This window comes from Mobula birostris, chromosome 6 (assembly GCF_030028105.1).
Source record: "Mobula birostris isolate sMobBir1 chromosome 6, sMobBir1.hap1, whole genome shotgun sequence".
NCBI lineage: Eukaryota > Metazoa > Chordata > Chondrichthyes > Myliobatiformes > Myliobatidae > Mobula > Mobula birostris.
In genome coordinates, this window is record NC_092375.1 from 38,284,266 (window position 1) to 38,308,656 (window position 24,391).

At 39.5% G+C, this 24,391-nt stretch overlaps 1 protein-coding gene across 1 annotated transcript in view; it reads right to left on the reverse strand.

Moving 5' to 3' along the window:
• LOC140198953 (suppressor of tumorigenicity 14 protein-like) overlaps nucleotides 1-24,391 on the reverse strand; it is a 64,651-nt gene that overhangs the window by 8,885 nt on the left and 31,375 nt on the right. Inside the window, exons 11-16 of the mRNA XM_072260257.1 lie at nucleotides 21,879-22,012; nucleotides 21,053-21,157; nucleotides 19,416-19,523; nucleotides 16,141-16,260; nucleotides 5,588-5,771; nucleotides 1,182-1,453 (exon numbers count right to left, since the gene is read on the reverse strand). Coding sequence (XP_072116358.1) covers nucleotides 1,182-1,453; nucleotides 5,588-5,771; nucleotides 16,141-16,260; nucleotides 19,416-19,523; nucleotides 21,053-21,157; nucleotides 21,879-22,012 — 923 coding nt within the window. The remainder of the gene's footprint in view (nucleotides 1-1,181; nucleotides 1,454-5,587; nucleotides 5,772-16,140; nucleotides 16,261-19,415; nucleotides 19,524-21,052; nucleotides 21,158-21,878; nucleotides 22,013-24,391) is intronic.

The following is a 24,391-nucleotide window of genomic DNA, read 5'->3' on the forward strand; positions in this document are numbered from 1 at the left end:
TAGATGTATCGTAGAAAGCATTCATCTAGAGTGCATCACAACCTGGTATGGAAATTGTCCTGTCCAAGACCGAAAGAAGCTGCAGAATATGGCGAACATGGCGCAGCACATCACACAAACCAATCTTCTGTCCGTGGACTCACTTTACACCGCATGCTGTCGGAGCAGTGCTGCCAGGATAATCAAGGACATGACCCACCCAGCCAACACACTTTTCGTCCCTCTTCCCTCCGGGAGAAGGCTCAGGAGCTTGAAGACTCATACGGCCAGATTTAGGAACAGCTTCTTTCTAACTGTGATAAGACTGCTGAACAGATCCTGACCCGGATCTGGGCCGTAACCTCCAAATATCTGGACCTGCCTCTCGTTTTTTTTGCACTACCTTATTTCCCATTTTTCTATTTTCTATTTATGATTTATAATTTAAATATTTAATATTGACTAATTTTAACTATCTTTAATGTTTTTAATATTCAATATTTGTAATCCGGGGAGTGGGAAGTGCAGAATCAAATATTGCTGTGATGATTGTACGTTCTAGTACTAATTTTTTGGTGACAATAAAGTATAAAGTATAACAAACCAAACAAGAAATTGATACTGCAGCATATGAGCAGATACTGAGATATATGAGCATTTTATTGCGCAATGAGGTAGGTTTTCAAAATCACTTTTACTGATATCTTTTGCCTTCAGATATCTTTAAGTTGATTGATATCTCCCACACTGTCTCATTCAGTAACATAAGCGAAATACTACTGCATAAGCGGGGGCCAAGTCTCGCTTACCACAGATTCCAATCTCCCATGAGATTTTTAGTAACGTGAAGGCAAGCTCTTTGACAGATTATCCTCCTGATAAAATATTAGGATGCCACTTATCACAACTTCACTTTTTCAATCGATCTTTTAATTGATGATATATTTTAAAAATGATAGTATCTTTTATCTAACTAGAACTGAATGCACAAATGACCATTTTATCCTGTCAGTTTACTTCTGAAAAATTGTAGGGTCAATTCAATAATCTCATGCTCTCAGAGGACTGATAAAAAACTGGAAAGATCTTGATCAAAGAATTGATGAATTACTTGCATTTGTTATATGATTGCACATAGAATTTCAATGTATTAACCCTCAGCTCATTTATATTTCTCAACAATCTTTTATAAAGTATCATACCATCTTCTCCAAGGACTCCCCAGCCAGTGACATAGCAGTTTGCAGTGGAAGTGAAGACATGAGTAGCCGCTGGTAAACAGATAGGTTGGATGGAATCGCTAAAGAAAACGGGTGTCTTCAGTTCTAACAGTGCAATATCATAATCTGATGTGAATTCATCATATTTAGGATGGGTAACGATTCTATTAATTGATCTGGTCACTATCCTGGCGTTCATCCTATTCATTAGCTGTAAGCCTAGATATGCAGTCCAGGCTGATGGTGTGGAATATCTATAGAAAGAAGGAAAGTTAATTAAATAATATTTTGGTGTGATGTGATCTGTAAATTTGCCAACACTTTCACAGTATCACTTGTCTCAGCATTGAAAAAATTAGTCATTAATATTAGATACTGTAATAAAGAATATTTTATTCTACAGTCGGTCCATCCTCATTTATATTTTTCTTGCAGTTTTAGTAAAGGTAATAAAATAAGGCTAATTGTGGTGGCTAGGTTACAGTAAAAAGTCAGGTTAAACTGCTCATCTTGATTGCTGTTGGGAATTTACGGGGCAGGACACTGGTATAAATAGCAATGCAGCTTTGAGGTAGCTCACATTCAACTGGTCTAATGCTCATTGTTGTTGTTGAGTGCCATTGCACAGTCGTCAGCTCATGGGGACTCTTTGGATAGTGTAGCTTTCATGACAACATACGGAAGGAAATTGCCAGGCCTTTCTTCCGCGCAGATACTGCTGCTGCCCAGGTTGGGACCTGGCCGGATTTGAACTCAGGACCAACTGTCTTGAAGTCTGGTGCTGATGCCACTATACCACTGGCTGGCCGGCCCAACACTCATCACTAAAGTTTATGTATTTTTAATGACATGCAAGTGAGTAAAAATCTTTATTTTGCATCTCCGTTGCTATGTACGAGCAATAAGGAAGTGTGGGAGGATATTGCCCAAACACTAAGATTGTATACATCATTGTTTTGTATACATGTATGTACAGTCAGATATACAGTCAGATCAATGTGTCTTGATAAATCTGGTGGCCTGGTGTACGGAGCTGTCCAGGAGCCTGTTGGTCCTGGTAGTAATGCTGCGGTACCATCTGCCAGACAGAAGAATCTGAAACAGTTTGTGGTTGAGGTGGCTGGAGTCCCTGATGATCCTCTGGGCCCTTTTTACGCACCTGCTGCTGTAAATGTTCTGAATAGTGGGAAGTTCACATCCACGGATACGCAGGGGTGTCTGCAGCACTCTCTGCAGTGCCCTGCAATTGAGGGTAGCTCTAGTACCAGAGTGTGGTTGAGTTATGAAATAGATAATGGTTGCAAAGTGGGCAGCAAGGGGTACAAAATTGAAAAGGGATCAAAAAGGAAAATAAACAATCATATTTAAAGATTAATTTGTACAGCTAAACTGTAATGGATATCCAAGATCAAAAATGAAGGTTATATAAGAAGTACAGACATTGGCAAAAGAATTTCTTTTGTCAAATCAGACTGATTGTAATGAAAACTGAAATGTTATAAAACAAGAAACAGGAAAAAAGAAGGGACGTGAAAAGTACAAGCAACTGGATGAGTCAACTTGCTAACTTTTTCACAGAATCATTTGCCTCAGAACTGAACAAATTTAATCATTAAAATTTGATTCCGTAATAGTGATTTTTTTCTTTAGTTGGTCCATCCTCATTCTCTGTATATTGATCAGGCAAATAGAATCAAACTAATTTCCTGAGAATTATAGAGAGTAAAGGAGAGAATTTAAGAAGAAAATTATGAAGGCATAAAGGAGCCTTGACAAGTATAATTAAGGAGAATCTCCAAATATTTCTAAATGAGGAACAAGAAGTAGCCAGGGAAAGGGGTGGGTCTCCTAGGGACCAAACAAAGGTAATTTATACGTGGAGCCAGGCGATGTGCATGAGGTACTAGATAAATATTTCTCATCTGTATTCCCCAAAGAGAAGGATATGGAAGCTAGTGAGTTCAGGGAAGGAGTCATTAAAAGTTTGGAGCACTTCAGAATCAAGAATGATGAATTGTTAAAGGTTGATAAATCTCCAGGATCAGATAACATCTATCCCTGGAAGCTAAGCAAAGCAAAGGAAGAGACACCTGACAACAATTTTGTCATCTTCGTGAGCAACAGGTGAGGTAGCAAACGACTGGGCATGAATGATATACTATAAACCAATGAGTATTAAATCAATGGTAGGGAAATCATTGGAGACAACTCTAAGGGATAGGAGATACATACATTTGGAAAAACTGGAGCTGATCGGAAATAGCCAACTTGGCTTTGTGAGTGGGAAGTCCTATCGCACAAATTTGACTGGGTGTTTTTGAAAAGATAACTCAGAACATTGATGAAGATAGGCAACAGACGTTATTTATTTAGAACTTAGAAATTCATTCGACAAGAACTCACATCGCATGCTGGTGCAGAAGGTCAGAACAAACAGGATCCAGTGTGAGCTAGCTCATTGGATCCAAAGTTGGCTTGATAATACAAGGCAGGGGATATTGGTGGAAGGATGCTTTCCTGATTGGGAGCCTGTGATTTTCTGTTTACCACAAGGATCAGTGCTAGGATCATTGATTGTGCTACATATGGACAACATGTAGGAGGAAGGATTAGCAAGTTTATGGATGATTCAGAAATTGATAATATTGTAAACAGCACAGAAAGCTGCTTGAAGTAGAATATAGATCAGATAAAAGTTGTACAGAGCATTGGTGATGGAATTTAATCCCAACAAGTATGAGGTGATTTTTTTGGGAAGTTAACATAACTGTAAACAGTAGGTCACTAAAGAATGTTGATGAACACAGAGACCTTGAGGTTCAAGTCCATTGATCACAAAGTTGCTATAGGGATAGAGAGGATAGTGAAGAATGCAAATGACACACTTGCACAGAACATAAAAGATAGGACTCTATATTGGAACTGTACTTAATGATGGCAAAACTGAATTATCATACCCTGTCTGTTTACCACAACAAAGAAGATATATAGTTGCTCTGGAGATAACGCAGAGGAGGTTCTCCAGGATGTTGTCATATTTTAGTTATGTTGTCAAGTTTAGTTATGGAGAGAGATTGGATAGGCTGACCTTGATTCTTTTGGAGTGAAGGAAGCTGAGAGGTGACTTGACAGAAATATATAAAAGGTGCATAAAGAGCATAGGTATTTCCAAAATCTTTTACCCATGATAAGGATATCAAAAACAAATCAGCATCAATTTAAGGCTAGAGGAAGAAGTTTTAAAGGTGATTTGAAAAAGAAATTCTTTTCACATAGAAAGTCATGTAAAGGAGGCTTGACCCAAACACAGAGCAATACAGATGGCTTAATGATAAGAAATCCCATTAATAATAAGCTGCAAAATAACAAGCCATGAGGGGCCACAAATCAAGAGAAAATGGATATTTAATTCAACAAGGTAACTGAAAGCTAGGAGCAACGGGTTGAGGCTGGCTGGCTTGATGGATGAACAAGGACTATGGATGAGAGCTGGGTTTAAGTAGGCTGCAGGTGATGAGCTGGAAACGAGTGGCAGGTGACTCCTGTTAACTGGGTGGAGACTGGGAGGTGCTTGTCTGTGCAGGCCTAACAAGTGATTGATATCTGAAACTCAGTGCCAGGAGGTGATTGAGTCAGATACAATCAATACATTTGGACAGGGAAGACATAAAATGATTTGAACCTAACATAACATCTGGGACTAGTGTAGATGGGAAAAAAATGTTAGCTTTAGTGTCAAGAGCCAAAGGGCCTGTTTCAGTGCTCTACAGCTCTGTGAATCTATCTCGATTTTGGCCGAATGTGTAGTCTGGCCTCATCGATTTTCCATTTATGGAATGTAACTTCCTTTGGATCATTCTTAATTTTTCTAAATATTCCATTGCTACAATTTCTGGCACGTCAGGAAAATGGGTTTGCAAGTTAACAATTTTCCATTCATTAAGGTTAATGGACAAAAATCATCATCATCTGGGAAAGTGCATTTTCTCAATACACACTTTTTGCATGAACCAGATGCAAATACGGTAACATACGGTAAAATGGATTATGGACAGTTACACCAAAATACTGAAATTATAGCAAATTCTTATTAAATTAAGAATAGGTTTGATGGTTCACAGAATTCTTTAAATTCAAATTGTAAATTTTAAATTTAAATTCCTTTAATTTATGGTATTACATATCAGCACTGCAAAGTAACCTTTCAGCACATTCATGCCCGAACTGGTTCAACAGGACAGTGGAGTACATTTATTTGTTTTACCTGCCATTAAATATTTTAAAGGTTCTATCTTTTCACATTCTTGTGTTAAAATAATATCTTACAAACACACTGTTTGAATTTCAGCACTTCTGATATTTGTGAAAATTACGTTTGCTCATCTTACCGTATAGAATCAGAGTCTTGGAAGCAATGGCCAGCGGAAACAAGCCAACGATTTGAGATGATAGATGCACCACATATGTGTCCATACAATCCCATCTGCAGACTAACCTGCCAAGGCCATTTTCCATTCTTGGCATCTTCACCCCCAACTATTTTTGTTCTTTTGGTTGGACTAATTCCACATCCTGAAACAAATTTGGAGACTTATATTTTCTTTTTGTATTCGTGGAATTTAATTTATTACATAAAAGAATCTAAAAATGATTTATTTTCTATAGGATGCAATTATTTCGGATTTGATTTCATAACCTAAAGAAAAATTGGGAAGGGTATTAATTTATACCTATAGTTAATAGAATATAGAAGAGTGCAGCACAGGAACTGGCCCTTTGTTCCACAATGTCTGTGCCAAGCACAACACCAGATTAAACAAAACCCTTCTATCTGTACACAGAGTAATCCATATCCCTCCATTCCCTTCACATCATGTGACTATCCTAAAGCTTCCTGAACAACACTTACTATTCTAGCAGCTGCCATTCAGATTCATGAGTACACTACATCAGATAATCTAACAGCCCAGAATTTGAAGGAGATTGGCAAGGAAACCATCAGCATATGAATATGTTCCCCAGGGTATCTGATAGCAACTTTCACAGATGAATGCTGAAATCTGGAAGCCAGAGCAATGTGTCTTTGGGCAGCAGTCTGTTTTCAAACTGGCCTCCTCATGGAGTTCAATGTGGGCATGAAAAGCTGCCACGATTGTCTCACCACCAATGATATGGAATTCATCTGAAGATTCTGTGCCAAGTCAGAGAAAACACAGGGATCATTTCTCATAAATTTTAATGTGCAAATAAGGTGATAATTTAGCTATTTAAATATTTAAGGAGTTTTTAATGTTTTAAGAGTGTTTATTTCTTCAAAATCTTTGTATATTTTTAATAATTGTTTGAAGTGTCTATTTATACAAGTATCTCCAAAATATTCATAAATATTAAGTCTCTGATGTTTCTGGCAGTTTCAGGCCATGATTTAGACAGCTATTAATCTTTCTTCCATTTGCAGAGAGCAGGGCATAGTTTAGAAATTTCTGCTTCCCTTCTAATTTATTTTAGTTTTGTTTAGAGGTACAATGCGGAACGGGTCCTTCCGGCCCAATGACCCTCGCTGCCCAGCAACCTGCCTATTTAACACTAACCTAATCACAGGACAACTTACAGTGACCAATTAAACAGCTACCTGGTACGTCTTTGGACTCTGGGAGAAAATCAGAGCACCCTAAGGAAACAGGGCTTCCTTTCTTGCATCTTTGTATCTTGTTGATGCAGGACCTTGTTAAAAAAAAAGTATCAGAAGGCTTTTTGTCTATATCTCATTTTAGTATAGCCTATTTCCAAGTATAAATCCTGTTTACTTGGTCTATCCATTAGTAGTTTCTTATTAAATTAGTACTGGTATCATGCCACCACATCATGCCAGCAGCAACTTTTTTTGTTGAAAAATGCTCCTTTCCAAAGTACAATTCGAAGGGCATTAATTTTCATCCTATCTTGTCATACAGTATCTAGTAACCTTTGACACACTTAATAATCAAGAACCTATCAACCTCTGCTTTGAATATACCCAATGACTTGGCCTCCACAGCTGTCTGTACAATAAGATTCACCACTCTTTGGCTAAAGAAATTCCTCTTCATCTCTGTTCTAAAGGAATGTCCTTCTATTCTTAGGCTGTGCCCTCTGGACCTGGATTCTCCACATATACTCTATCTCGGCCTTTCAATATTCCATGGGTTTCAATGAGATTGCCCTTCATTCTTCTGAACTCCTGTGAGTACAGGCCCAGAGACATCAAACATTCCCCTTACATTAACCTTTTCCATTCCTGGTATTATTCTCATGAACCCCTTCTGGACCCTCTCCAATGCCAGCACAACCCTTTGTAAATACGTCCTTGCTTTTATATTACAGTTCTCTTGAAATGAATGCTAACGTTGCACTTGCTTCCCTACCACTGACTCTGGGGGATCTTAGAGAGGCAGTTTCCAACAAGAAGGCTTGGTGTGCAGGAATCCATGAAGTCACGAAGGGTCAGACTCAACTTAACGACTGAACAGCAACAAACCACTGACTCAACCTGCAAGGTGACCTTTAAGGAATCCTGCACTAGCACTCACAAGTCCCTTTGCAACTCTGATTGTGCAATGAACAGGATTTGATAAGTGATCTTGAAGTAAAGGAACCATTAGGAGGTAATGACCATAATATGACAAGTTTTTATCTGCAAGTTGAGAGGGATAAGGGCAGATCAGAAGTGTCAGTATTGCAGTTGAACAAAGGAGACTATGGAGCCATGAGGGAGGAGCTGGCCAAAGTTGACTGGTCGGATATCCTAGCAGAAAAGACAGTGGAACAGCAATGGCAGGTATTCTTGGGAATAATGCACAAGGTGCAAAATCAGTTCATCCTCCGCAGAAGGAAGGATTCAAAGGGGGGAAAGTGGCCACAGTGGTTGACAAAGGAAGTCAGAGATAGTATAGCATTAAAAAAGAAGTATAACAGAGCTAATGTGAGTGGGAAGACGGATGATTGGGAAATTTTTAAAGAGCAACAGAACTTAACTAAAAAGGCTATACAGGGAGAAAAAATGAGGTATGAACGCAAGCTAGCTAGGAATATAAAGGAGGATAGCAAAAGTTTTTTTAGGTATGTGAAGGAAGATAGTTAAGAACAATGTTGGGCCCTTGAAGAATGAATTGGGAGAAATTGTTATAGGAAACAGAGAAATGGTAGACGAATTTAATAAGTACTTTGGATTTGTCTTCACTAGGGAAGGCACAAGCAATCTCCCAGATGTATGGATGGGCCAAGGCCATAGGGTAACAGAGGAACTGAAACAGATTGACATTAGGAAGGAAACGGTGATGAGTAGACTGATGGGACTGAAGGCTAACAAATCCCCAGGTCCAGATGGTCTGCATCCTAGGGTACTAAAGGAGGTGGCTCTGGAAATTGCGGATGCATTGGTGATCATTTTCCAATGTTCCTTAGATTCAGGATCAATTCTGAGGATTAGCGAATGGCTAATGTTATCCCACTTTTTAAGAAAGGAGGGAGGGAGAAAACAGAGAACTATTGCCCTGTTAGCCTAACATCAGTAGTGGGGAAGATGCTAGAGTCCATTGTTAAAGATGAAATAGCGGCATATCTTGATAGCAGTGATAGGATTGGACCGAGCCAGCATGGATTTACCAAGGGCAAATCATGCTTGACTAATCTATTGGAGTTTTTCGAGGATGTAACCAGGAAGATAGACACGGGAGATCCAGTGGATGTGGTGTACCTTGACTTTCAGAAGGCATTCGATAAGGTACCACATAGGAGATTGGTGGGTAAAATCAGAGCTCATGGCATTGGGGGGAGGATATTAACATGGATAGAAAACTGGTTGGCAGGTAGAAAGCAAAGGGTAGCAGTGAATGGGTGTTTCTCAGGATGGTAGGTGGTGACTAGTGGGGTGCCACAAGGCTTGGTATTGGGACCACAGCTGTTTACGATTTACGTCAATGATTTAGAGGAAGGCATTGTGAATAACATCAGCAGGTTTGCTGATGATACTAAACTGGGTGGCAGTGTGACATGTGATGAGGATGTTAGGAGAATTCAAGGTGACCTGGATAGGCTGGGTGAGTGGGCAGAAACTTGGCAGATGGCGCTTAATGTGAATAAGTGTGAGGTTATTCAATTTGGGAGCAAGAACAGGAAGGCAGATTATTATCTGAATGGTGTGGAGTTAGGTAAGGGAGAAATATAAAGAGATCTAGGAGTATTTGTTCATCAGTCTCTGAAGGTGAATGAACAAGTGCAGCAGGCAGTGAAGAAGTCTAATGGAATGTTGGCCTTTATTACAAAGGGAATTGAGTACAAGAGCAAGGAAATCCTTTTACATTTGTACAGGGCCCTGGTGAGACCACACCTGGAGTATTGTGTGCAGTTTTGGTCTCCAGGGTTAAGGAAGGACATCCTGGCTGTGGAGGAGGTGCAGTGTAGGTTCACTAGGTTAATTCCTGGGATGTCCGGACTGTCTTACGCAGAGAGGTTAGAGAGACTGGGCTTGTACACGCTGGAATTAAGGAGATTGAGGGGGGATCTGATTGAGACATATAAGATTATTAAGGGATTGGACAAGATAGAGGCAGGAAATATGTTCCAGATGCTGGGAGAGTCCAGTACCAGAGGGCATGTTTTAAGAATAAGGGGTAGGTCATTTAGGACAGAGTTGAGGAGGAACTTCTTCTCCCAGAGAGTTGTGGAGGTGTGGAACGCACTGCCTCAGAAGGCAGTGGAGGTCAATTCTCTGGATGCTTTCAAGAAGGAGCTAGATAGGTATCTTATGGATAGGGGAATCAAGGGTTATGGGGACAAGGCAGGAACCGGGTATTGATAGTAGATGATCAGCCATGATCTCAGAATGGTGGTGCAGGCTCGAAGGGCCGAAAGGTCTATTTCTGCACCTATTGTCTATTGTCTATTTCAGAATTTTCTCCCTGTTTAGGAGATAGTTTATGCCTTTATTCCTTCTATCAAAGTACATGACCGTACACTTCCCTACACAGTATTTCATCTGTTACATCTTTGCCCATTCTCCTAATCTGTCTATGTCCTTCTTCAGTCTGCCTGCTTCCTCAACGCTACCTGCCCCTCCACCTATCTTTGCATCATCTGCAAACTTGGGCACAAAGCCATCAACTCCATCATTCAAATCATTGACACATTTTCAGCCCAGATGGGATACCTGGCTGGGTACTGAAGACCTATGTTATTCAACTGGCTGGCATGTTCATTGATGTCTTCAACCTCTCGGTACCCACCAGCTTCAAGCAGCTTCAATTATACTGTCGCCCAAGGAGAACATGCTAATCTACCTCAATGACCATCGTCCGAAGCACTTACATCCACTGTGATGGAGTGCTTTGAGAGGTTGGTAATGAAGCACATCAACTCCTGCCTGAGGGGCGACTTGTATCCACTCCAATTTGCTTACCACTACAACATCAGGTGCCATTTCATTGGTTCTCAGCCTAGCTCTGGAACATCCAGACAGTGAAGATGCACACATTCGGATACTCTTCATTGACTACAGCTCTGCATTCAGTAATGTCGTCCCCTCAAAACTAATCAATAAGGTCCAAGACCTAGGCCTCAATACCTTCTTGTGAAACTTGTAGACCTCAGTCAGTTTGGATTGGCAACAACATCTTCTCCACAATCTCCATCAGCATAGGCACACCACAAATCTGTGTGCTTAGCCCCCTGTTCTACTCACTTTATACTTATAACAGTGAGGATAAGTACAGCTACAATGCCCAATGCGTACTATGTTATGCACCATGGTCCAGAGAAACATTGTCTCGTTTGGCAGTATACATATGTATTGTTGAATGACAGTTAATTTGAGCTTGAACCTGAATCTGAGCAACTTCTACCATCTCCTATGTAAAAAAAAAAGGCCACTCAGGTTCTTATTTAACCTTCCAAGTCTAATCTTAAAACTATGCTTTCTGGTTTGCAATTCCCCAAACCTAGAAAAAAGACCACTCACCCTGCCTATACCCCTCATGATTTACTGCATATATATCTGTGAGATCACTCCTCAGTCGCCAATGCTCCAAAACTTAAAGGCTCAGCTTGTCTAACCTCTCCCTTGTCTAACCACTGAAGAACAGGAAAATAGAGTAGCCAGAATCCAGGAACACATGCAACATGAGCCTCAAATCTTGACAACATCCTTGCAAATCTTCTTTTTCACTCTTCAGAGTTTAATCAGGTCCTTTATAGATAGGGTAACCAACACAGTGATCTCTCAAATGGTTTCTTTGTGGCCCTGCAAGCTTGGGCGCAGTGAATAATCGATTTAATGTATATTTATTATCAAAATATGTTTACAGAATACAACTCCAAGTTCAGTCCTCCCACAGGCAGCCATGAAACAAAGTAGCACCATGGAAACCACTCAAGAAAACATCAAACATGCAACGCGTGAAGATAAGAACCAATTGTGCAAACAGCAAAGAGTGAGCAAATAACACACAGAATATCAAATATCAAACCAGTAGAATTCAATTTATTTCAGTTCAGGTCAGCACCATGCTGCTCGTTAATGTAGGCTTGCAGGGTTAGTCTTCGCCACAGTGCCCTAGTCACATCTATCGCCCCGATCAAACCACTCACAAACAGAGAAATAGAGTAGCCAGAATCCAGGAACACATGCAACATGAGCCTCAAAGAATACCTTTTAATGAAGGCAATAGCTCCCAACTAAATTGCTGTGTCTGATGCAATAGTGAATCAAGTTCATACCAAGGTACACTTGGTTCTCAATGTTATCCTAATGGGTTATGCACACTACACAAAAGCTGCTTTTGTTATTTGGAGAATCTAGGAACAGGGATCATTTTGTAAGAATTAAATTGAGATTGTGAAGGAGTGAGGCGATGGTATGAGGTGTAAAGCAAAAGATACAGTTTGAGGTTTTGCATGACCATTGTTTCCATACCTAAGATAATCATTTGTCATCATGAGACATGGGTCACCTTGCCCTTTCTGTAACATACAGCCTTCTGAAAACAGGCAAAGTTAATGTCATGCTTGAAAGAGGGAAGTGTAATATGCATTATGGAGCTTGTGTGTCCAAGTCAAAATGTAGCATTCACAGACCTTGGCTCAACAATGTTCTATGTACAGTCCTCCGCAAAAGTCTTAGGTACATATATATTTACCTAGGGTGCTTAAGACTTTTGAACAGCACTGTAGTAATTTTATGTGTTGCATACTGCTGCCAGAGAAAAAAAAACAAACTTCATGACATACAGTACATGAATGATGATAAACTTGATTCTATATGGGTCTCTGTTGGGGACTGAGAGTGGGAAGGTGGCAGAGAGATGGGAATCATGTTTGGGAAAGTGGGAAGGGAGAGGGGAGGGAGTGGGAAGCACCAGAGAGACGTTCTGTAAAGATCAATAAACCAATTGTTTGGAATCAAATGACCTTGCCCAGTGTCTCAGGGCTGGGTGTGTCTGCATCCACGCCAACTCCCACCCCTGGCACTCTTTCTCTGCCACCTGCCTCACAGTCCCCCCGCCTCACCTATAATATATATTATTATGGTAGGTGAGGCTATATTTACATATTTTGTGTCTTGATCCACAATATTGTTGCATTGCTCTCATCTGCTTGAAGATTCGCTCCCTCAAGTACAAATTATCTGATGTATCTTTTGACAAACTTCCTCACTATCCATAAATTTGTGTCATCTGCAGACTACTAATTAGATTACCTATATTGTCATCCAAATCATAGATATGCTCTTTATATAATAAATAATATTATATAGATATGCTCTTTATATAATAAATAATATTATATAGATATGCTCTTTATATAATAATAAATAGATCAGCGGACGGTTAGGTGGAGAAATAGTAGATGGAGTTTAATTTGGAGAAGTGCTGGGTGATGCATTTTGAAGGTGTAATTACAAGAGGGAAGAATTTAGTAAATGGCAGGACCCTTAGGACTACTGGTGTACGGAGAGTCACAAATTGATAGCCCCCTAAAAGGTGCCACACGTGAATAGGGTGGTAGATGGCCTTCATGGGCTAGGGCATCCAACATAAGATTTGGGAAGATATGCTGCACTTTGTTTAGGCTAACTTTGGAGTACAGTATTGCATACAGCTCTGTTCACCGCACTATAGGAAAGGTCTGAGAGATTGGAGAAGAGGTTCAGCAGGTCGTTGCCTGGATCTGAGAATGTTACGTACCTATATGGAGAAGTTGAAGAAATGTGGACAACTTCTTCTGGAGCATCTGAGGCTAAGGGGTGACCTGGTAGAAATATATAAAATAGTGGAAGACATAGACAGGGTAGAAAGTCACAGTCTTTTGCTAAAGTGGAAATGTCATATACCAGAGCGCATAGATTTAAGGTGAGAAGATGAAAGTCTATAGGAGATGTGCAAGGCATTTTTTTTACAAAAAGAGTGACAGGTGTCTGGAATGCAGTACCAGGAGAGGAGGAAGAAGCAGATATGATAGCAATAATTAAGAGTCTTTTAGACAGACATGAACAGGAGGTGAATAGAATTCCCTTGTTCTCTCCACCCTCTTCCTTCTTTGCAACTTAAAAATGTGTTAGATTCCTAACTTTTCCCATTTTTTAGGAATAAGTCTTTACATGAAATATTAACTGTCTTTCTCTTCCCATGGGTACTGTCTGGCATGCTGAGGATTTTCATCATTTTTTGACTTTTATTCCACCTTTTATAAGGCAAGTCACTGAATTTGCATCAGTATTTTATACACTTAGAGGCCACTTTATTAAGCACACTTGTACTCCTGATCATTAATGCAAATATCTTAGCAGCCAATCATGTGCAGCAACTCAATGCTTAAAAGCATGAAGACATGATCAAGTTGTTCAGACCAAACAGCAGAATGGAGAAGAAATGCCACCTAAGGGACTTTGATTGCAGAGTAATTGTTGGTGACGGAGGAAGTGGTTTGAGTATTTCAGAAACTGCTGATTTTCTGGGATTTTCATTACGTCAGTCTCCAGAGTGGTTTATTAAGGTTGTTATAGTTGGTGGTGGTGGTGGGGGGAGGGGGTGTGATAGTGGGGATAAACTCCCATTACCTATTAAATGTTCCCAATGGCGTGCATCTCAAATAGCCTCTGACAACCAAGCCCAGCTCTTGTGCCTTAGCTACTAAGCCCAGCGGAACTGTTTCTACTGACAGGAGAAGGGGCGAAGGCAGGTTACTGGCATCTTAAAACCAGTCGCTTTGTGCAGATGGGGCTCATCAGCTGTGGTTGGCAGCTCATCAAGGAGAAGGAAAACTCTGATCTCAAAACTCCACTGACTTGTGGCTAGACCCACTCACAGGGAAGGCTTCTGGAATAACCCACAAGGAAAAATCCAGAGCTGGAGTCCCTAAGGCAGTCGTATGTTGAGATCAATGCTGACTGGCAACTCCTGTGACACCACTGGTGCCAAACTGCATGGGTCTCTGCCATTTCATCAGCTGCCTGGAGACGGAGATGCTGCTTTCTCTCCGTATCACACTGCTCTTGCTTGCGTGTCACATAGAAAGCTGAGAAACAATATCCATAGTCAATCCATGGTTTACAGAGAATGGAGCAGAAAACATAAAACAGCCAGTGAGTGGCAGTTCTGAGCAGGAAAATGCCTTGTTAATGAGAATGGTCAGGGGAGAATGGCCAGACTGGTTCAAGCTGACAGGAAGGCAACAGTAACTCAAATGACCATGCATTACAACAGTGTGCAGAACAGCATCTCTGAACTACAACACGTTGAACTTTGAAGTGGATGGGCTACAGCAGCAGCAACAAACATACACCCAGCGGCCGATTTAGCAGGTACAGCGGGTACCTAATAAAGTGGCCACTCATTGTATGGATTCTCACCCCATTAAGGAAGGGTACACTGTCACTTACCAAGGGGTGGCTATGTAAAAGGCATTTTCTTTGTTGACTTTCATCAGAAAGCCTGTGGTAATTAAAAACATCAACTATTGTAGTGAGTGGCAAAATATTAACAATTTGCTAATTTGCCCAGAGGAACATCTGCTTTCCTGGTTATATTTTCTGTGGAAAAATAGCAATAGGGAATGAAAGCCAAGCATCACAGGAATGTGTTTCCACCCTTATATTGCTCTAGATACACCAACTGTCCACTTTGCTAAACAAGACATTTTTAAAACCTCATTAATAGCCTCTAGTAAAGAACGTTTGCAGATAATGGCAGTCTCTGAATGCAATATTTATGCCCTCAGTAGGATGATTCATCTGTTCAAACTAAGGTTGTCAGTAATTCAGGGAACAATGCATAGCATTGTTTTACTTAACAAGTGATCTCATGGCTGAGGCTTCATAGTACTTTGATTATATTTCCTTTCAACAACACGGCAGCAGGCATGATATCATCTCCGTTTGTTCTAGATTAGGGAAATCATAAAGCAGCTCTTAAGCTTCAGTGAAATAGCTCTATAACCTTAAAGAGCTTTGCCGTCAATTCATAGCGACTTAGGAAGAACTTGTAAGAGTCTGATTTTACTGCAGCAGTTCCTTCTCTTGTACTTTGCCTTCAGGGAAGGTTAATATCAAAATCTGTGAAGCTGGCTCTGATCTTTAGTAAGACCTATGAACTCTGAGAGAACTCAGAACTTCTCAGTTTTGAGATTCACACTGAATAACTAATAACAAACACATTGAAATATTGCTTTACAATCCCCTTATTTGCCATTTTAAGTTTTAATATATGCAAATTGATCTCAGTGTTAAAATGCTTCTGGAATTGCACTGATACAATTTAATTTCATGCATTGTCAAACAAAATATATAGAAAAAATTAGGGTAGTGTAACAAAGATATTTTCATGAAAAAGACCAAAAAAAATCTTCCTAACAAAGTTGACATTTAATTACGATTTCCTGTATAGCATTTCCACATTTTACCTCCACATACCACAGCCTGATTCATCTGAACCATCCTGGCAGTCCCTTTTCCCATCACACTCTGGATTGATCTTGTTCAGACATTTCCCATTATGGCACTTATATGAAGACAAGGAGCAACCTTTATGGACTGAAGGAAAGATTTCTGATCAGAACCAGCACACCCAATGAATAACTAAACAAAACCAAGTAATCAAATGTAGTGTGGAGCTTTGTAAAATATATTCCAAGATTATTCAGAAACTTATCAACTGCATAAATAGTAAGCACAAGACATTCTGCAGATGCTGGAAGAACTCAGCAAGCCAGGCAGCATCTGTAGAAAAGAGTAAACAGTCGACGTTTTGGGCCGAGACCCTTTACAAAACTGAACTACATAAATAATACTGGTGATTTACAAATTGCTGACAAGACACAATTTAAATGAAAATACAGTTCAACAGCGGCATCTACTGGGGCCCACAGAAACATCATGTTCAAGTTTATTGTATGCATCTGTACACTTGTATACTGCCAAACAAGACAGTGTTTCTCTAGACCAAGGTGCCCAACACAGTCCATATAAGTCGCACACCTAACACATAAAGTAATATTACCACAAATAAATTAAGAAATAATAAGGTGTATCCGTGACACCAGTTAAAAAGTAAACAGTATGATGCTACTGGCACTTCATACATGATGAGACCTGGGTGGTGGCAGAGAGTTAAGTAGTCTTGCGGGGTCTCGGGGAAGAGCAACACACACACAATGCTGCCTGGCCTGCTGAGTTCCTCCAGCATTCTGTGTGTGTTGCTCGGATTTCCAGCATCTGTAGATGTCCTCTTGTTTATGGTCTGGGGGAAGAAGCTGTTTCCCATCCTAAGAGTTCTTGTCCTAATGCTACAGTACCTCCTTCCCGATGGTAAGGTGCCAAAGAGGTTGTTGGATGAATGGGAGGGATCACTGACAATGCTAAGGGCCCTGCATATACAGCGCTCCTGATAAATATTTCTAATGGGTGGAGGAGAGCTCCCAATGATCCTCCCAGCAGTTATAAAAGAGGTTCCAGTGCTTTCCGACGTATATGATGAATAACCTTTTCTCGGTCTTCCAGCCCTGAACAGGCATCGATTATAACAGATGTTTCAATGACAAACTCTCCCATCTTCATGAAGATGGCGGAGCTTGTCATCAAAACATCATTAAATTATCGATGCCTGTACCCAGTTGAAAACCGGAGAAGAGTTTATTCCTCCCAGAAGTTCTCGCAATCCATTGCGGGGACTTGCGGTCAGATGACTTGCAATTCCTCTACCAGGCGGTGATGCAGTTGGTCAGGACACCCACGATGGTGCTCCTGTAAAAACTGATTAAAATGGGTGGGAGGGAGGCCTCACTCACCTCAATCTCCTCAACAAGTGGAGATGCTGCTGTGCTTTCTTGACCAAAGAAAACATTTAAACTGGCATGCTTTTCAGTGTCAAATACAAAAAAATTCCTGCACGTGAACATTTCATGAATATAATTTCAGAAAATGAACAATTCTCTCATTCATTTTTAAGTTGTAATTATTAACTTGGTAGTGATTAAACCTATGCATTTAGGCCTAACTACACAAATATTTTCCTCATCAAATAGTGATATTTGTCACAGTGAGTGAATAACACTCAGTGACAATTCAGCTTTTATTACCCGCAGTTCACCCATGCCATTTCAAAAGCCTTCATGAGCATGTAAGAACTTGCTTACCTGTGTACAGAACTAATTAGTAAATCCACGCTGAAATGATTATTCATCTGACTTTTGCCTTCAATAGTGTTAACTTTGAGGAGCTATTTACACTTTCTGCTAACATTTTGCATAATACTTGCAGGAATAAAGCCAACCAGAATATGAATACTGCCGTAGTACCACAGAAGGTGCTGCTGCCTCAATGCTCAGGTGATCCAGGATTGATCCTGACTTCCCTTACTAACTGTGTGGAGCTTCAACATCCTCCTTCTGATTGCATGGTTTTGCACCAGGTTTTTCTTTGCAGCCTTTCCACATTCCAAAGATGTGATTGATTGATTGATGAATTAATCAGTATGTTTTGCACACTACTGAAGATGGTTGGTAGGAGAATCAGGGAGTTATTCAGCATGTGACCAAGAATGTGTTACTTGGAAATAAGTGAGAGAAGTAAATCGACGGGAACTGGCAATGACTCGATGGGCTCAAAGGCATCCTTCTACACTGTAAGATTTGGCAGCTCCCATTCAGTGATCATTGATGTAATGGTTCGTTTATTCACTCTGATTCAATTTTAATATTTTATCTAATTCTGCCACTTGTCTTAAAATCTGAAAGGTATTTTTATGTTCCACCTAACATCCAGTTAGGTCAAAAAGCATGCAAGTTGCGGATAATGAAAATCAGAAATAACACAAAGAATGCTGGAAACAGTCTGCAGCTCAGACAACATCAATGGAAGGGTTAACATTTCAGATCGATGAGTTTTTATCACTAACGTACTTGATAATTAGAGTTGGGCATGCGGCCAAGTGGTTAAGGCGTTTGTCTAGTGATCTGAAGGTCACTAGTTCGAGCCTCAGCTGTGGCAGCGTGTTTGTGTCCTTGAGCAAGGCACTTAATCACATCTGTGCGAGGAGTGGTGCCCCACGCAGACTTCCAATCCGCGCCTTGTAAGGCATGAAAATGCCCGACGCAGACCTCTCATGGTCTGAGACAATGTTCACTCCCCTACTTGATAAAAATTCACTGTCCTAAAACATTAGCTCTGTTTTTTTCTCTAACTGATGATGGCAGTAAATATTTCCATTATTTTCTGCTTTGATCCAATTGCAATCTTTGAAATATATCAGTAATTATGACATATATTCCCCAAAACTTTAATTGCAAGATCTTAGTGTTTTATTTTAGTCCAAGGCATTCTGACATCGCTGCCCACAAGGATATCATGAGCTGATCTCCATGCATAAAGGATTATTATATCTGGATGAATCGCAATGCTCAGAGTCCACAGAGTTAGTAGCTTCTGCAAATCACTCTGGTGACTACCACTGTGTAAAGCTTATCCCTGAAATGTAAATCAAAGTCTACATGATAGAAGTTGCAAAAAATTTCATTTATTCTGGTAAAAATTAGGAAATTTAAAGAATTGCAAGTAAATTGCCAAGATTAGGGAACAACTCAACCCCAGCAAGTATTGGTCAATTAATGCATGCATTGAACCAGGTTATTTATTTCTATGAGGAATTATAATAAAATGAGAAATTGGAAGTTAAATATATAAACACATACCTGTTCTTGTACAGTTTTGTTCATCACTTTCATCTGCACAATCATTTATTCCATCGCAAACTGATCTGCGGAGAATACAGGTACCACTTGGGCATGTGAAATAGCAATCTGTAATTGTACCAAATACATATGATAGGAGATATGTTCATACTGGCAATGAAAAGTTCTGAAACAATAAAGACAAAATATATTTAAATTCTTCAATCTGCCCATTCTAATGATTGACTAATCTTTCAAAGTAATCTTGTCAATGGAAAATAAATATTGCAAGAGAATCTCTTTTACACTCTTTTAATCTCTTTTACACCAGTACACTGTGAAGATTAATCCTTGAAGAGCAGATAAATCTGTGAGAATATAGATGGAAAAGAATACAAAAGAATAAACAGGGATTTAAATGTTATATGCCGCAGCTTCAACTAGGTATAGAAATTAGACGGGATATTGCTTTGCCCACTGATAGAAATCAATATACTGTTATGATGGTCCTGTTGCTGAAGTATGAAGGAAGTTTTGAAAAATTTGAACTTTTATTAATTTTAGATGGAATCTGATTGAAAATTACCAAGCAATGATAAGCTTTGAGATAATAACTGCTTAAGTTGCTACAACTGGTGGGCAAGTTGGGTTAAAAAAAAAGGCAAAGATCTATTTCAGTCCACTACACACATACAATAAAATGTATTTGAATAAAGTATTGTTACCACATGGAATATTACCAAAATAAGGTCATGTAAAGCATTATTTGTTATATAATCTTAGAAAATAAAAAAAAAAATGAATGCACATGGAGGCACATGCTGGAAATTTCATGCAACGCACACAAAATGCCGCAGGGATTCAGCAGGTTAGGCAACATCTATGGAGGGAAATGAAAGTCAAGGTTTTGGGCTGAGACCCTTCATCATTCTCTTTTGAAAGGGCTCAGCTCAAAATTCTGACTGTTCATTTCTCTTCACAGACACTGCCCGACCTGCTGAGTTCCAGTCACATTTTGTGTATGGAGCAAATGAATGCATATGATGAACAGAGATTAAGAGGTTGTAGAGCTAGAAATAGCTTGCTTCTGTATTTGTTTCTAAGATATGCAAAAAACTGAACTGTGAAACTTCCTCACACTATTTTTCTCACCACATAGAAATATATATCTTTTGTTAAAAGTTTACACACAGAAATAATAATCAGACAATCCCAGAGTAGAAGCAATGAGAAGTGAAATTTAAGTAGTTTTTCTGCTTCCTGTTTAAATTGAAGCACTCATCACCCACCCTCCACTTAACTGTAGTTACTTTTCCCTTGGAACATCCTGGGCAATCTATGCTGCACATCCTTTGATTTAGAAAGTTAAGGCTAGTTACCGGCAAGCCCTCCTTTTAGACCATGCTATAGTAAGATCTCAACTTTGCCCCAAAATTGATTTCATTATTTTATCAAGAGGGAAGAGTGCTTAAGTTTATTATTGTCCTTTAGGAAGTGATCTGAACTCCTATCAGCACCTCACAATCTGCATACATCATTCTTCTAGGGCAGTAAGTTTGCATCTTGCATTATTTTTGATATATTTATTTGAAACAAATATTTTAAAAATTGATTACCTTTACAAGAGAACTGTTTGTAAAAGCAATGGGAGAACTTACTGCATTTCATTTCATCACTGCCATCTAAACAATCGGTCCATCCATCACAGTGGCTTTTTAAAGAAATACATGATCCATCCTTGCATTTAAATTGATTCGGGCATGCTGGTTAAATAATAAATTTTGAAATTTAGTAAAATGGTCAACTTTCTCCACAACAAAACTTGCAAATGCAGTAAGAAAATGGAGCAATGGACTGTGACAAGGAGGGTATTTTGTTTGAGATTTCAGAAAATAATTATCTCAGAATGAGCATGATAAACAATATTCAAAAGAGTATTTGTCTTGAAATGTGAGCTTCAACTGCAAAACATCCAAAGAACTTCCAAAAATTACTTTCAAAGTGATATTACTTTTGAAAGATGAAAAACGGTTTATGTACAACATGGTCCCTGAAATAGCAATGTGATAATGGCTTGATGATTAGTTGTTTGTAAATGCTGTTGATTGAGGGATAAGATGTTAGCCCAGAAAGCAGGGACAAATGTCATCTTCATTTTTGTACCATGAGATCGTTCACTTTGAGAGCAAAAGTGAGACTCAGTTAAATAAGAGCTCATCTGAAAGTTAGCACTTCCTGCAAAGCAATGTTTTTCGAAAAAGTCAGCTTGAACTTTGTTCTGGGTCTCTGGAGAGGGACTTCAGCAGTAACCTGGTTCACTTACAAGAATGCAAACTAGATTGTGTTTTCCCAAAACCGCAAACTGAAGTTAAGGCAGAAGCAGCATGAATATTCTAGGCCTATATAACCTGAATAAATTAGAATGTCAATGGATAAAACTATAACTCCCACAAAACAATCATTTAAAGGAGCAAGTTTACTTACGGTCCTCATAGCTAAAAGCTCTGTATTCCAAATAAAATCCTTTGAGGGTAACTGACTGATCAGAGGAAAACTTAATTTTGACAGATCTTCCATAAATCTTCTGAAAACCTCCCTCAGTGACTCGATTGCAGTATCTAAGGAAGTAAAGGTGTGATTTAGTAAAGTTAGTTAAACTTCAGTGCAATATTTAACATTCCACAAATTAACTTATATCACTTTCCAAATTATTTTGGACATACTCAGTCTCTCTGTTATTATTACTATTGCATCCGGTAAGATGGCAGTGCACTTAGATGCACCTAGACTCTGGGTGCAACCAAAAGGCATTATTGACATTTGAACCTCTTTTTTATCGTCGCAAGATACTGCTTGGCATTGAAGGTCTACACTGTCAATGAGTTGCTTGTTAATGGAGGAACTGGACTTAGTGCAGGCCGTGCTGATGTCTGCTACAGAAAGGTGTCGGATTTGGTGCGTAAACGTGGTGTGCTGCCTAACAACGAGTGATTGACTTGGACATTTTTCTTGTAATTACAAGACCGTGTTGGACATTGGAAATGTAGAATACTACAAGTCTGGTTCTCTGGTTCACTGGTTCATTGGTGAGACTGACAGCGGGGGTCCCGTGTGGCCTCGGTTTTTGGCCACAAGCGCAGACTAGGCCTCATGCCACAAGGTTGCCTGTTGCAGCTACCCAGGAGAAGAGACACCAGATGTGGTGTGGTGTGACATCCAGGCTGAACTGGGGGCTGGCCCCTCCTGTGTACACTTGTTGGAAGGCAGGCTGGATTGCGTTCGCCTGCTGACTGCTGTGCATGTTTTCTCGCTGATAACATGACACTCAGGAACCTGGGCGACATTGTACTTTTTTATGTGACTGTATGTTTACTGCCATTCTGTATGCGCTACATGTGCCTTGTGCTGTGTGTGATTGTTGGTACTGTGTTCTACACCTTGGCCCCAGGCGAACGCTGTTTTGTTTGGCTGTATTCATGGATATTCATGTATAGTTGAATGACAATTAAACTTGACCTAGTTATTGCTAAATCTTTCCAGTGAATATCTGATATTTTCAAGTGGAATGGAAACTTATCTGCTTCTGAGAAGTTGTGGAGTTGGCTCCAAGTCCCACTTTTCAGTTAAAGCATCAAATGTGTGAAATCCAAAGCAGCAAAATTACTAACGGTGCAGTAAAGAGCACTAATTTTGATAGCTGGAAAGACACATCAGTTTTAACTCATTTGGGAATGTGTATTCCTGGAAATAATTCTAATAATTTTAATTTCCCTGACATGTTGAACAATACGACGACTCCATCCATAATTCTAGAGTTCATTGGTACAAGATTGGCAATTAGAATAAACTCTCAGAAAAAACTGTTGCAGACTCTCTATAGAATATACCAACTGGAACGTGTCAAATCACAGAATTTTGTCCAATATTTTAGTTGAGTCGTACGAGATACTCTGAAAGCCTCAAAGAAGATGCAGAGATGGACAACAACAATGTCTACACACAGCTATGTTTCGCTGCAAAACAATATTCGTATCAGAATTCAGATTTGCTGAGTTGACCACCTATAAATAGATTTCAAAACTAGTTGGGAATGAGCCATTGCTGGAAAATGTGTTTAATATTCCAGCCACTTTTTTGTTACCATAATGAGACGGGATTCCATTTCCTCATGGCTGCAAAGATGCAACCAACATGGATGGGAAGGAAAATGTGAAGATGACATATTATTACTATACTACAGAAAATTGTACTAGAAAATAAACCAGAATGATACAGTCCTTTGGGAAGCTAGAGCTGTTATTCCATCACGAGGAAGAACAGCTTCTGAAGCCATGGATAAAGGACACCTGAATTCATCTCACGTCAAGAGTTTTATCTGGAGGCAGGAGAATATAAGCAGTAAGAAACACCCTGCTCTTAGCTGATCAATGAACTTTGAGGATATTTGTGGATTTTGTAGATCCATCAATAGGAAATGCAACTGTAGCAGATGGAATTTCTAAGTAAATTGCAATTCTAACAGTTTCTAAGGAAACTGTTCTCTGAAATAACTATTAAAACTGGCAATGATCTTTCTTACAGCTGGTCTTCCAGAGTTAACTCGTGGTGGACAATGGAGGCACTCGCCCTGGTTGCTGAATTTGCTGATTTTATCAGAAGAAATGGAGTTAAGCATTTGCACAAAATTTCATTCTGTTCACTTCAAACAGCTTGCCAGCGAAGTTTGCTTTGACAGTGAAAGAGTCACTGAAGAAAATCACTGCCAGTGAAATTTAGGCAGAAGTTGAACGTGTCTTATTTCACAAGTGGAATACCACACAAAGTGACAGAACAGACAAAACTGATGGAATTATTTCAGCCAGCTCTTTATCGAATTAAGAAAATCAGGGCAAACAAGAAAATGAAGTTATGGAAGACACAGGGATACAATTACCAGCTACTGTAACATCACGTCAGGTGACAATGTGCTTGCAGCGGATTGTAAATCCATTCTGTTT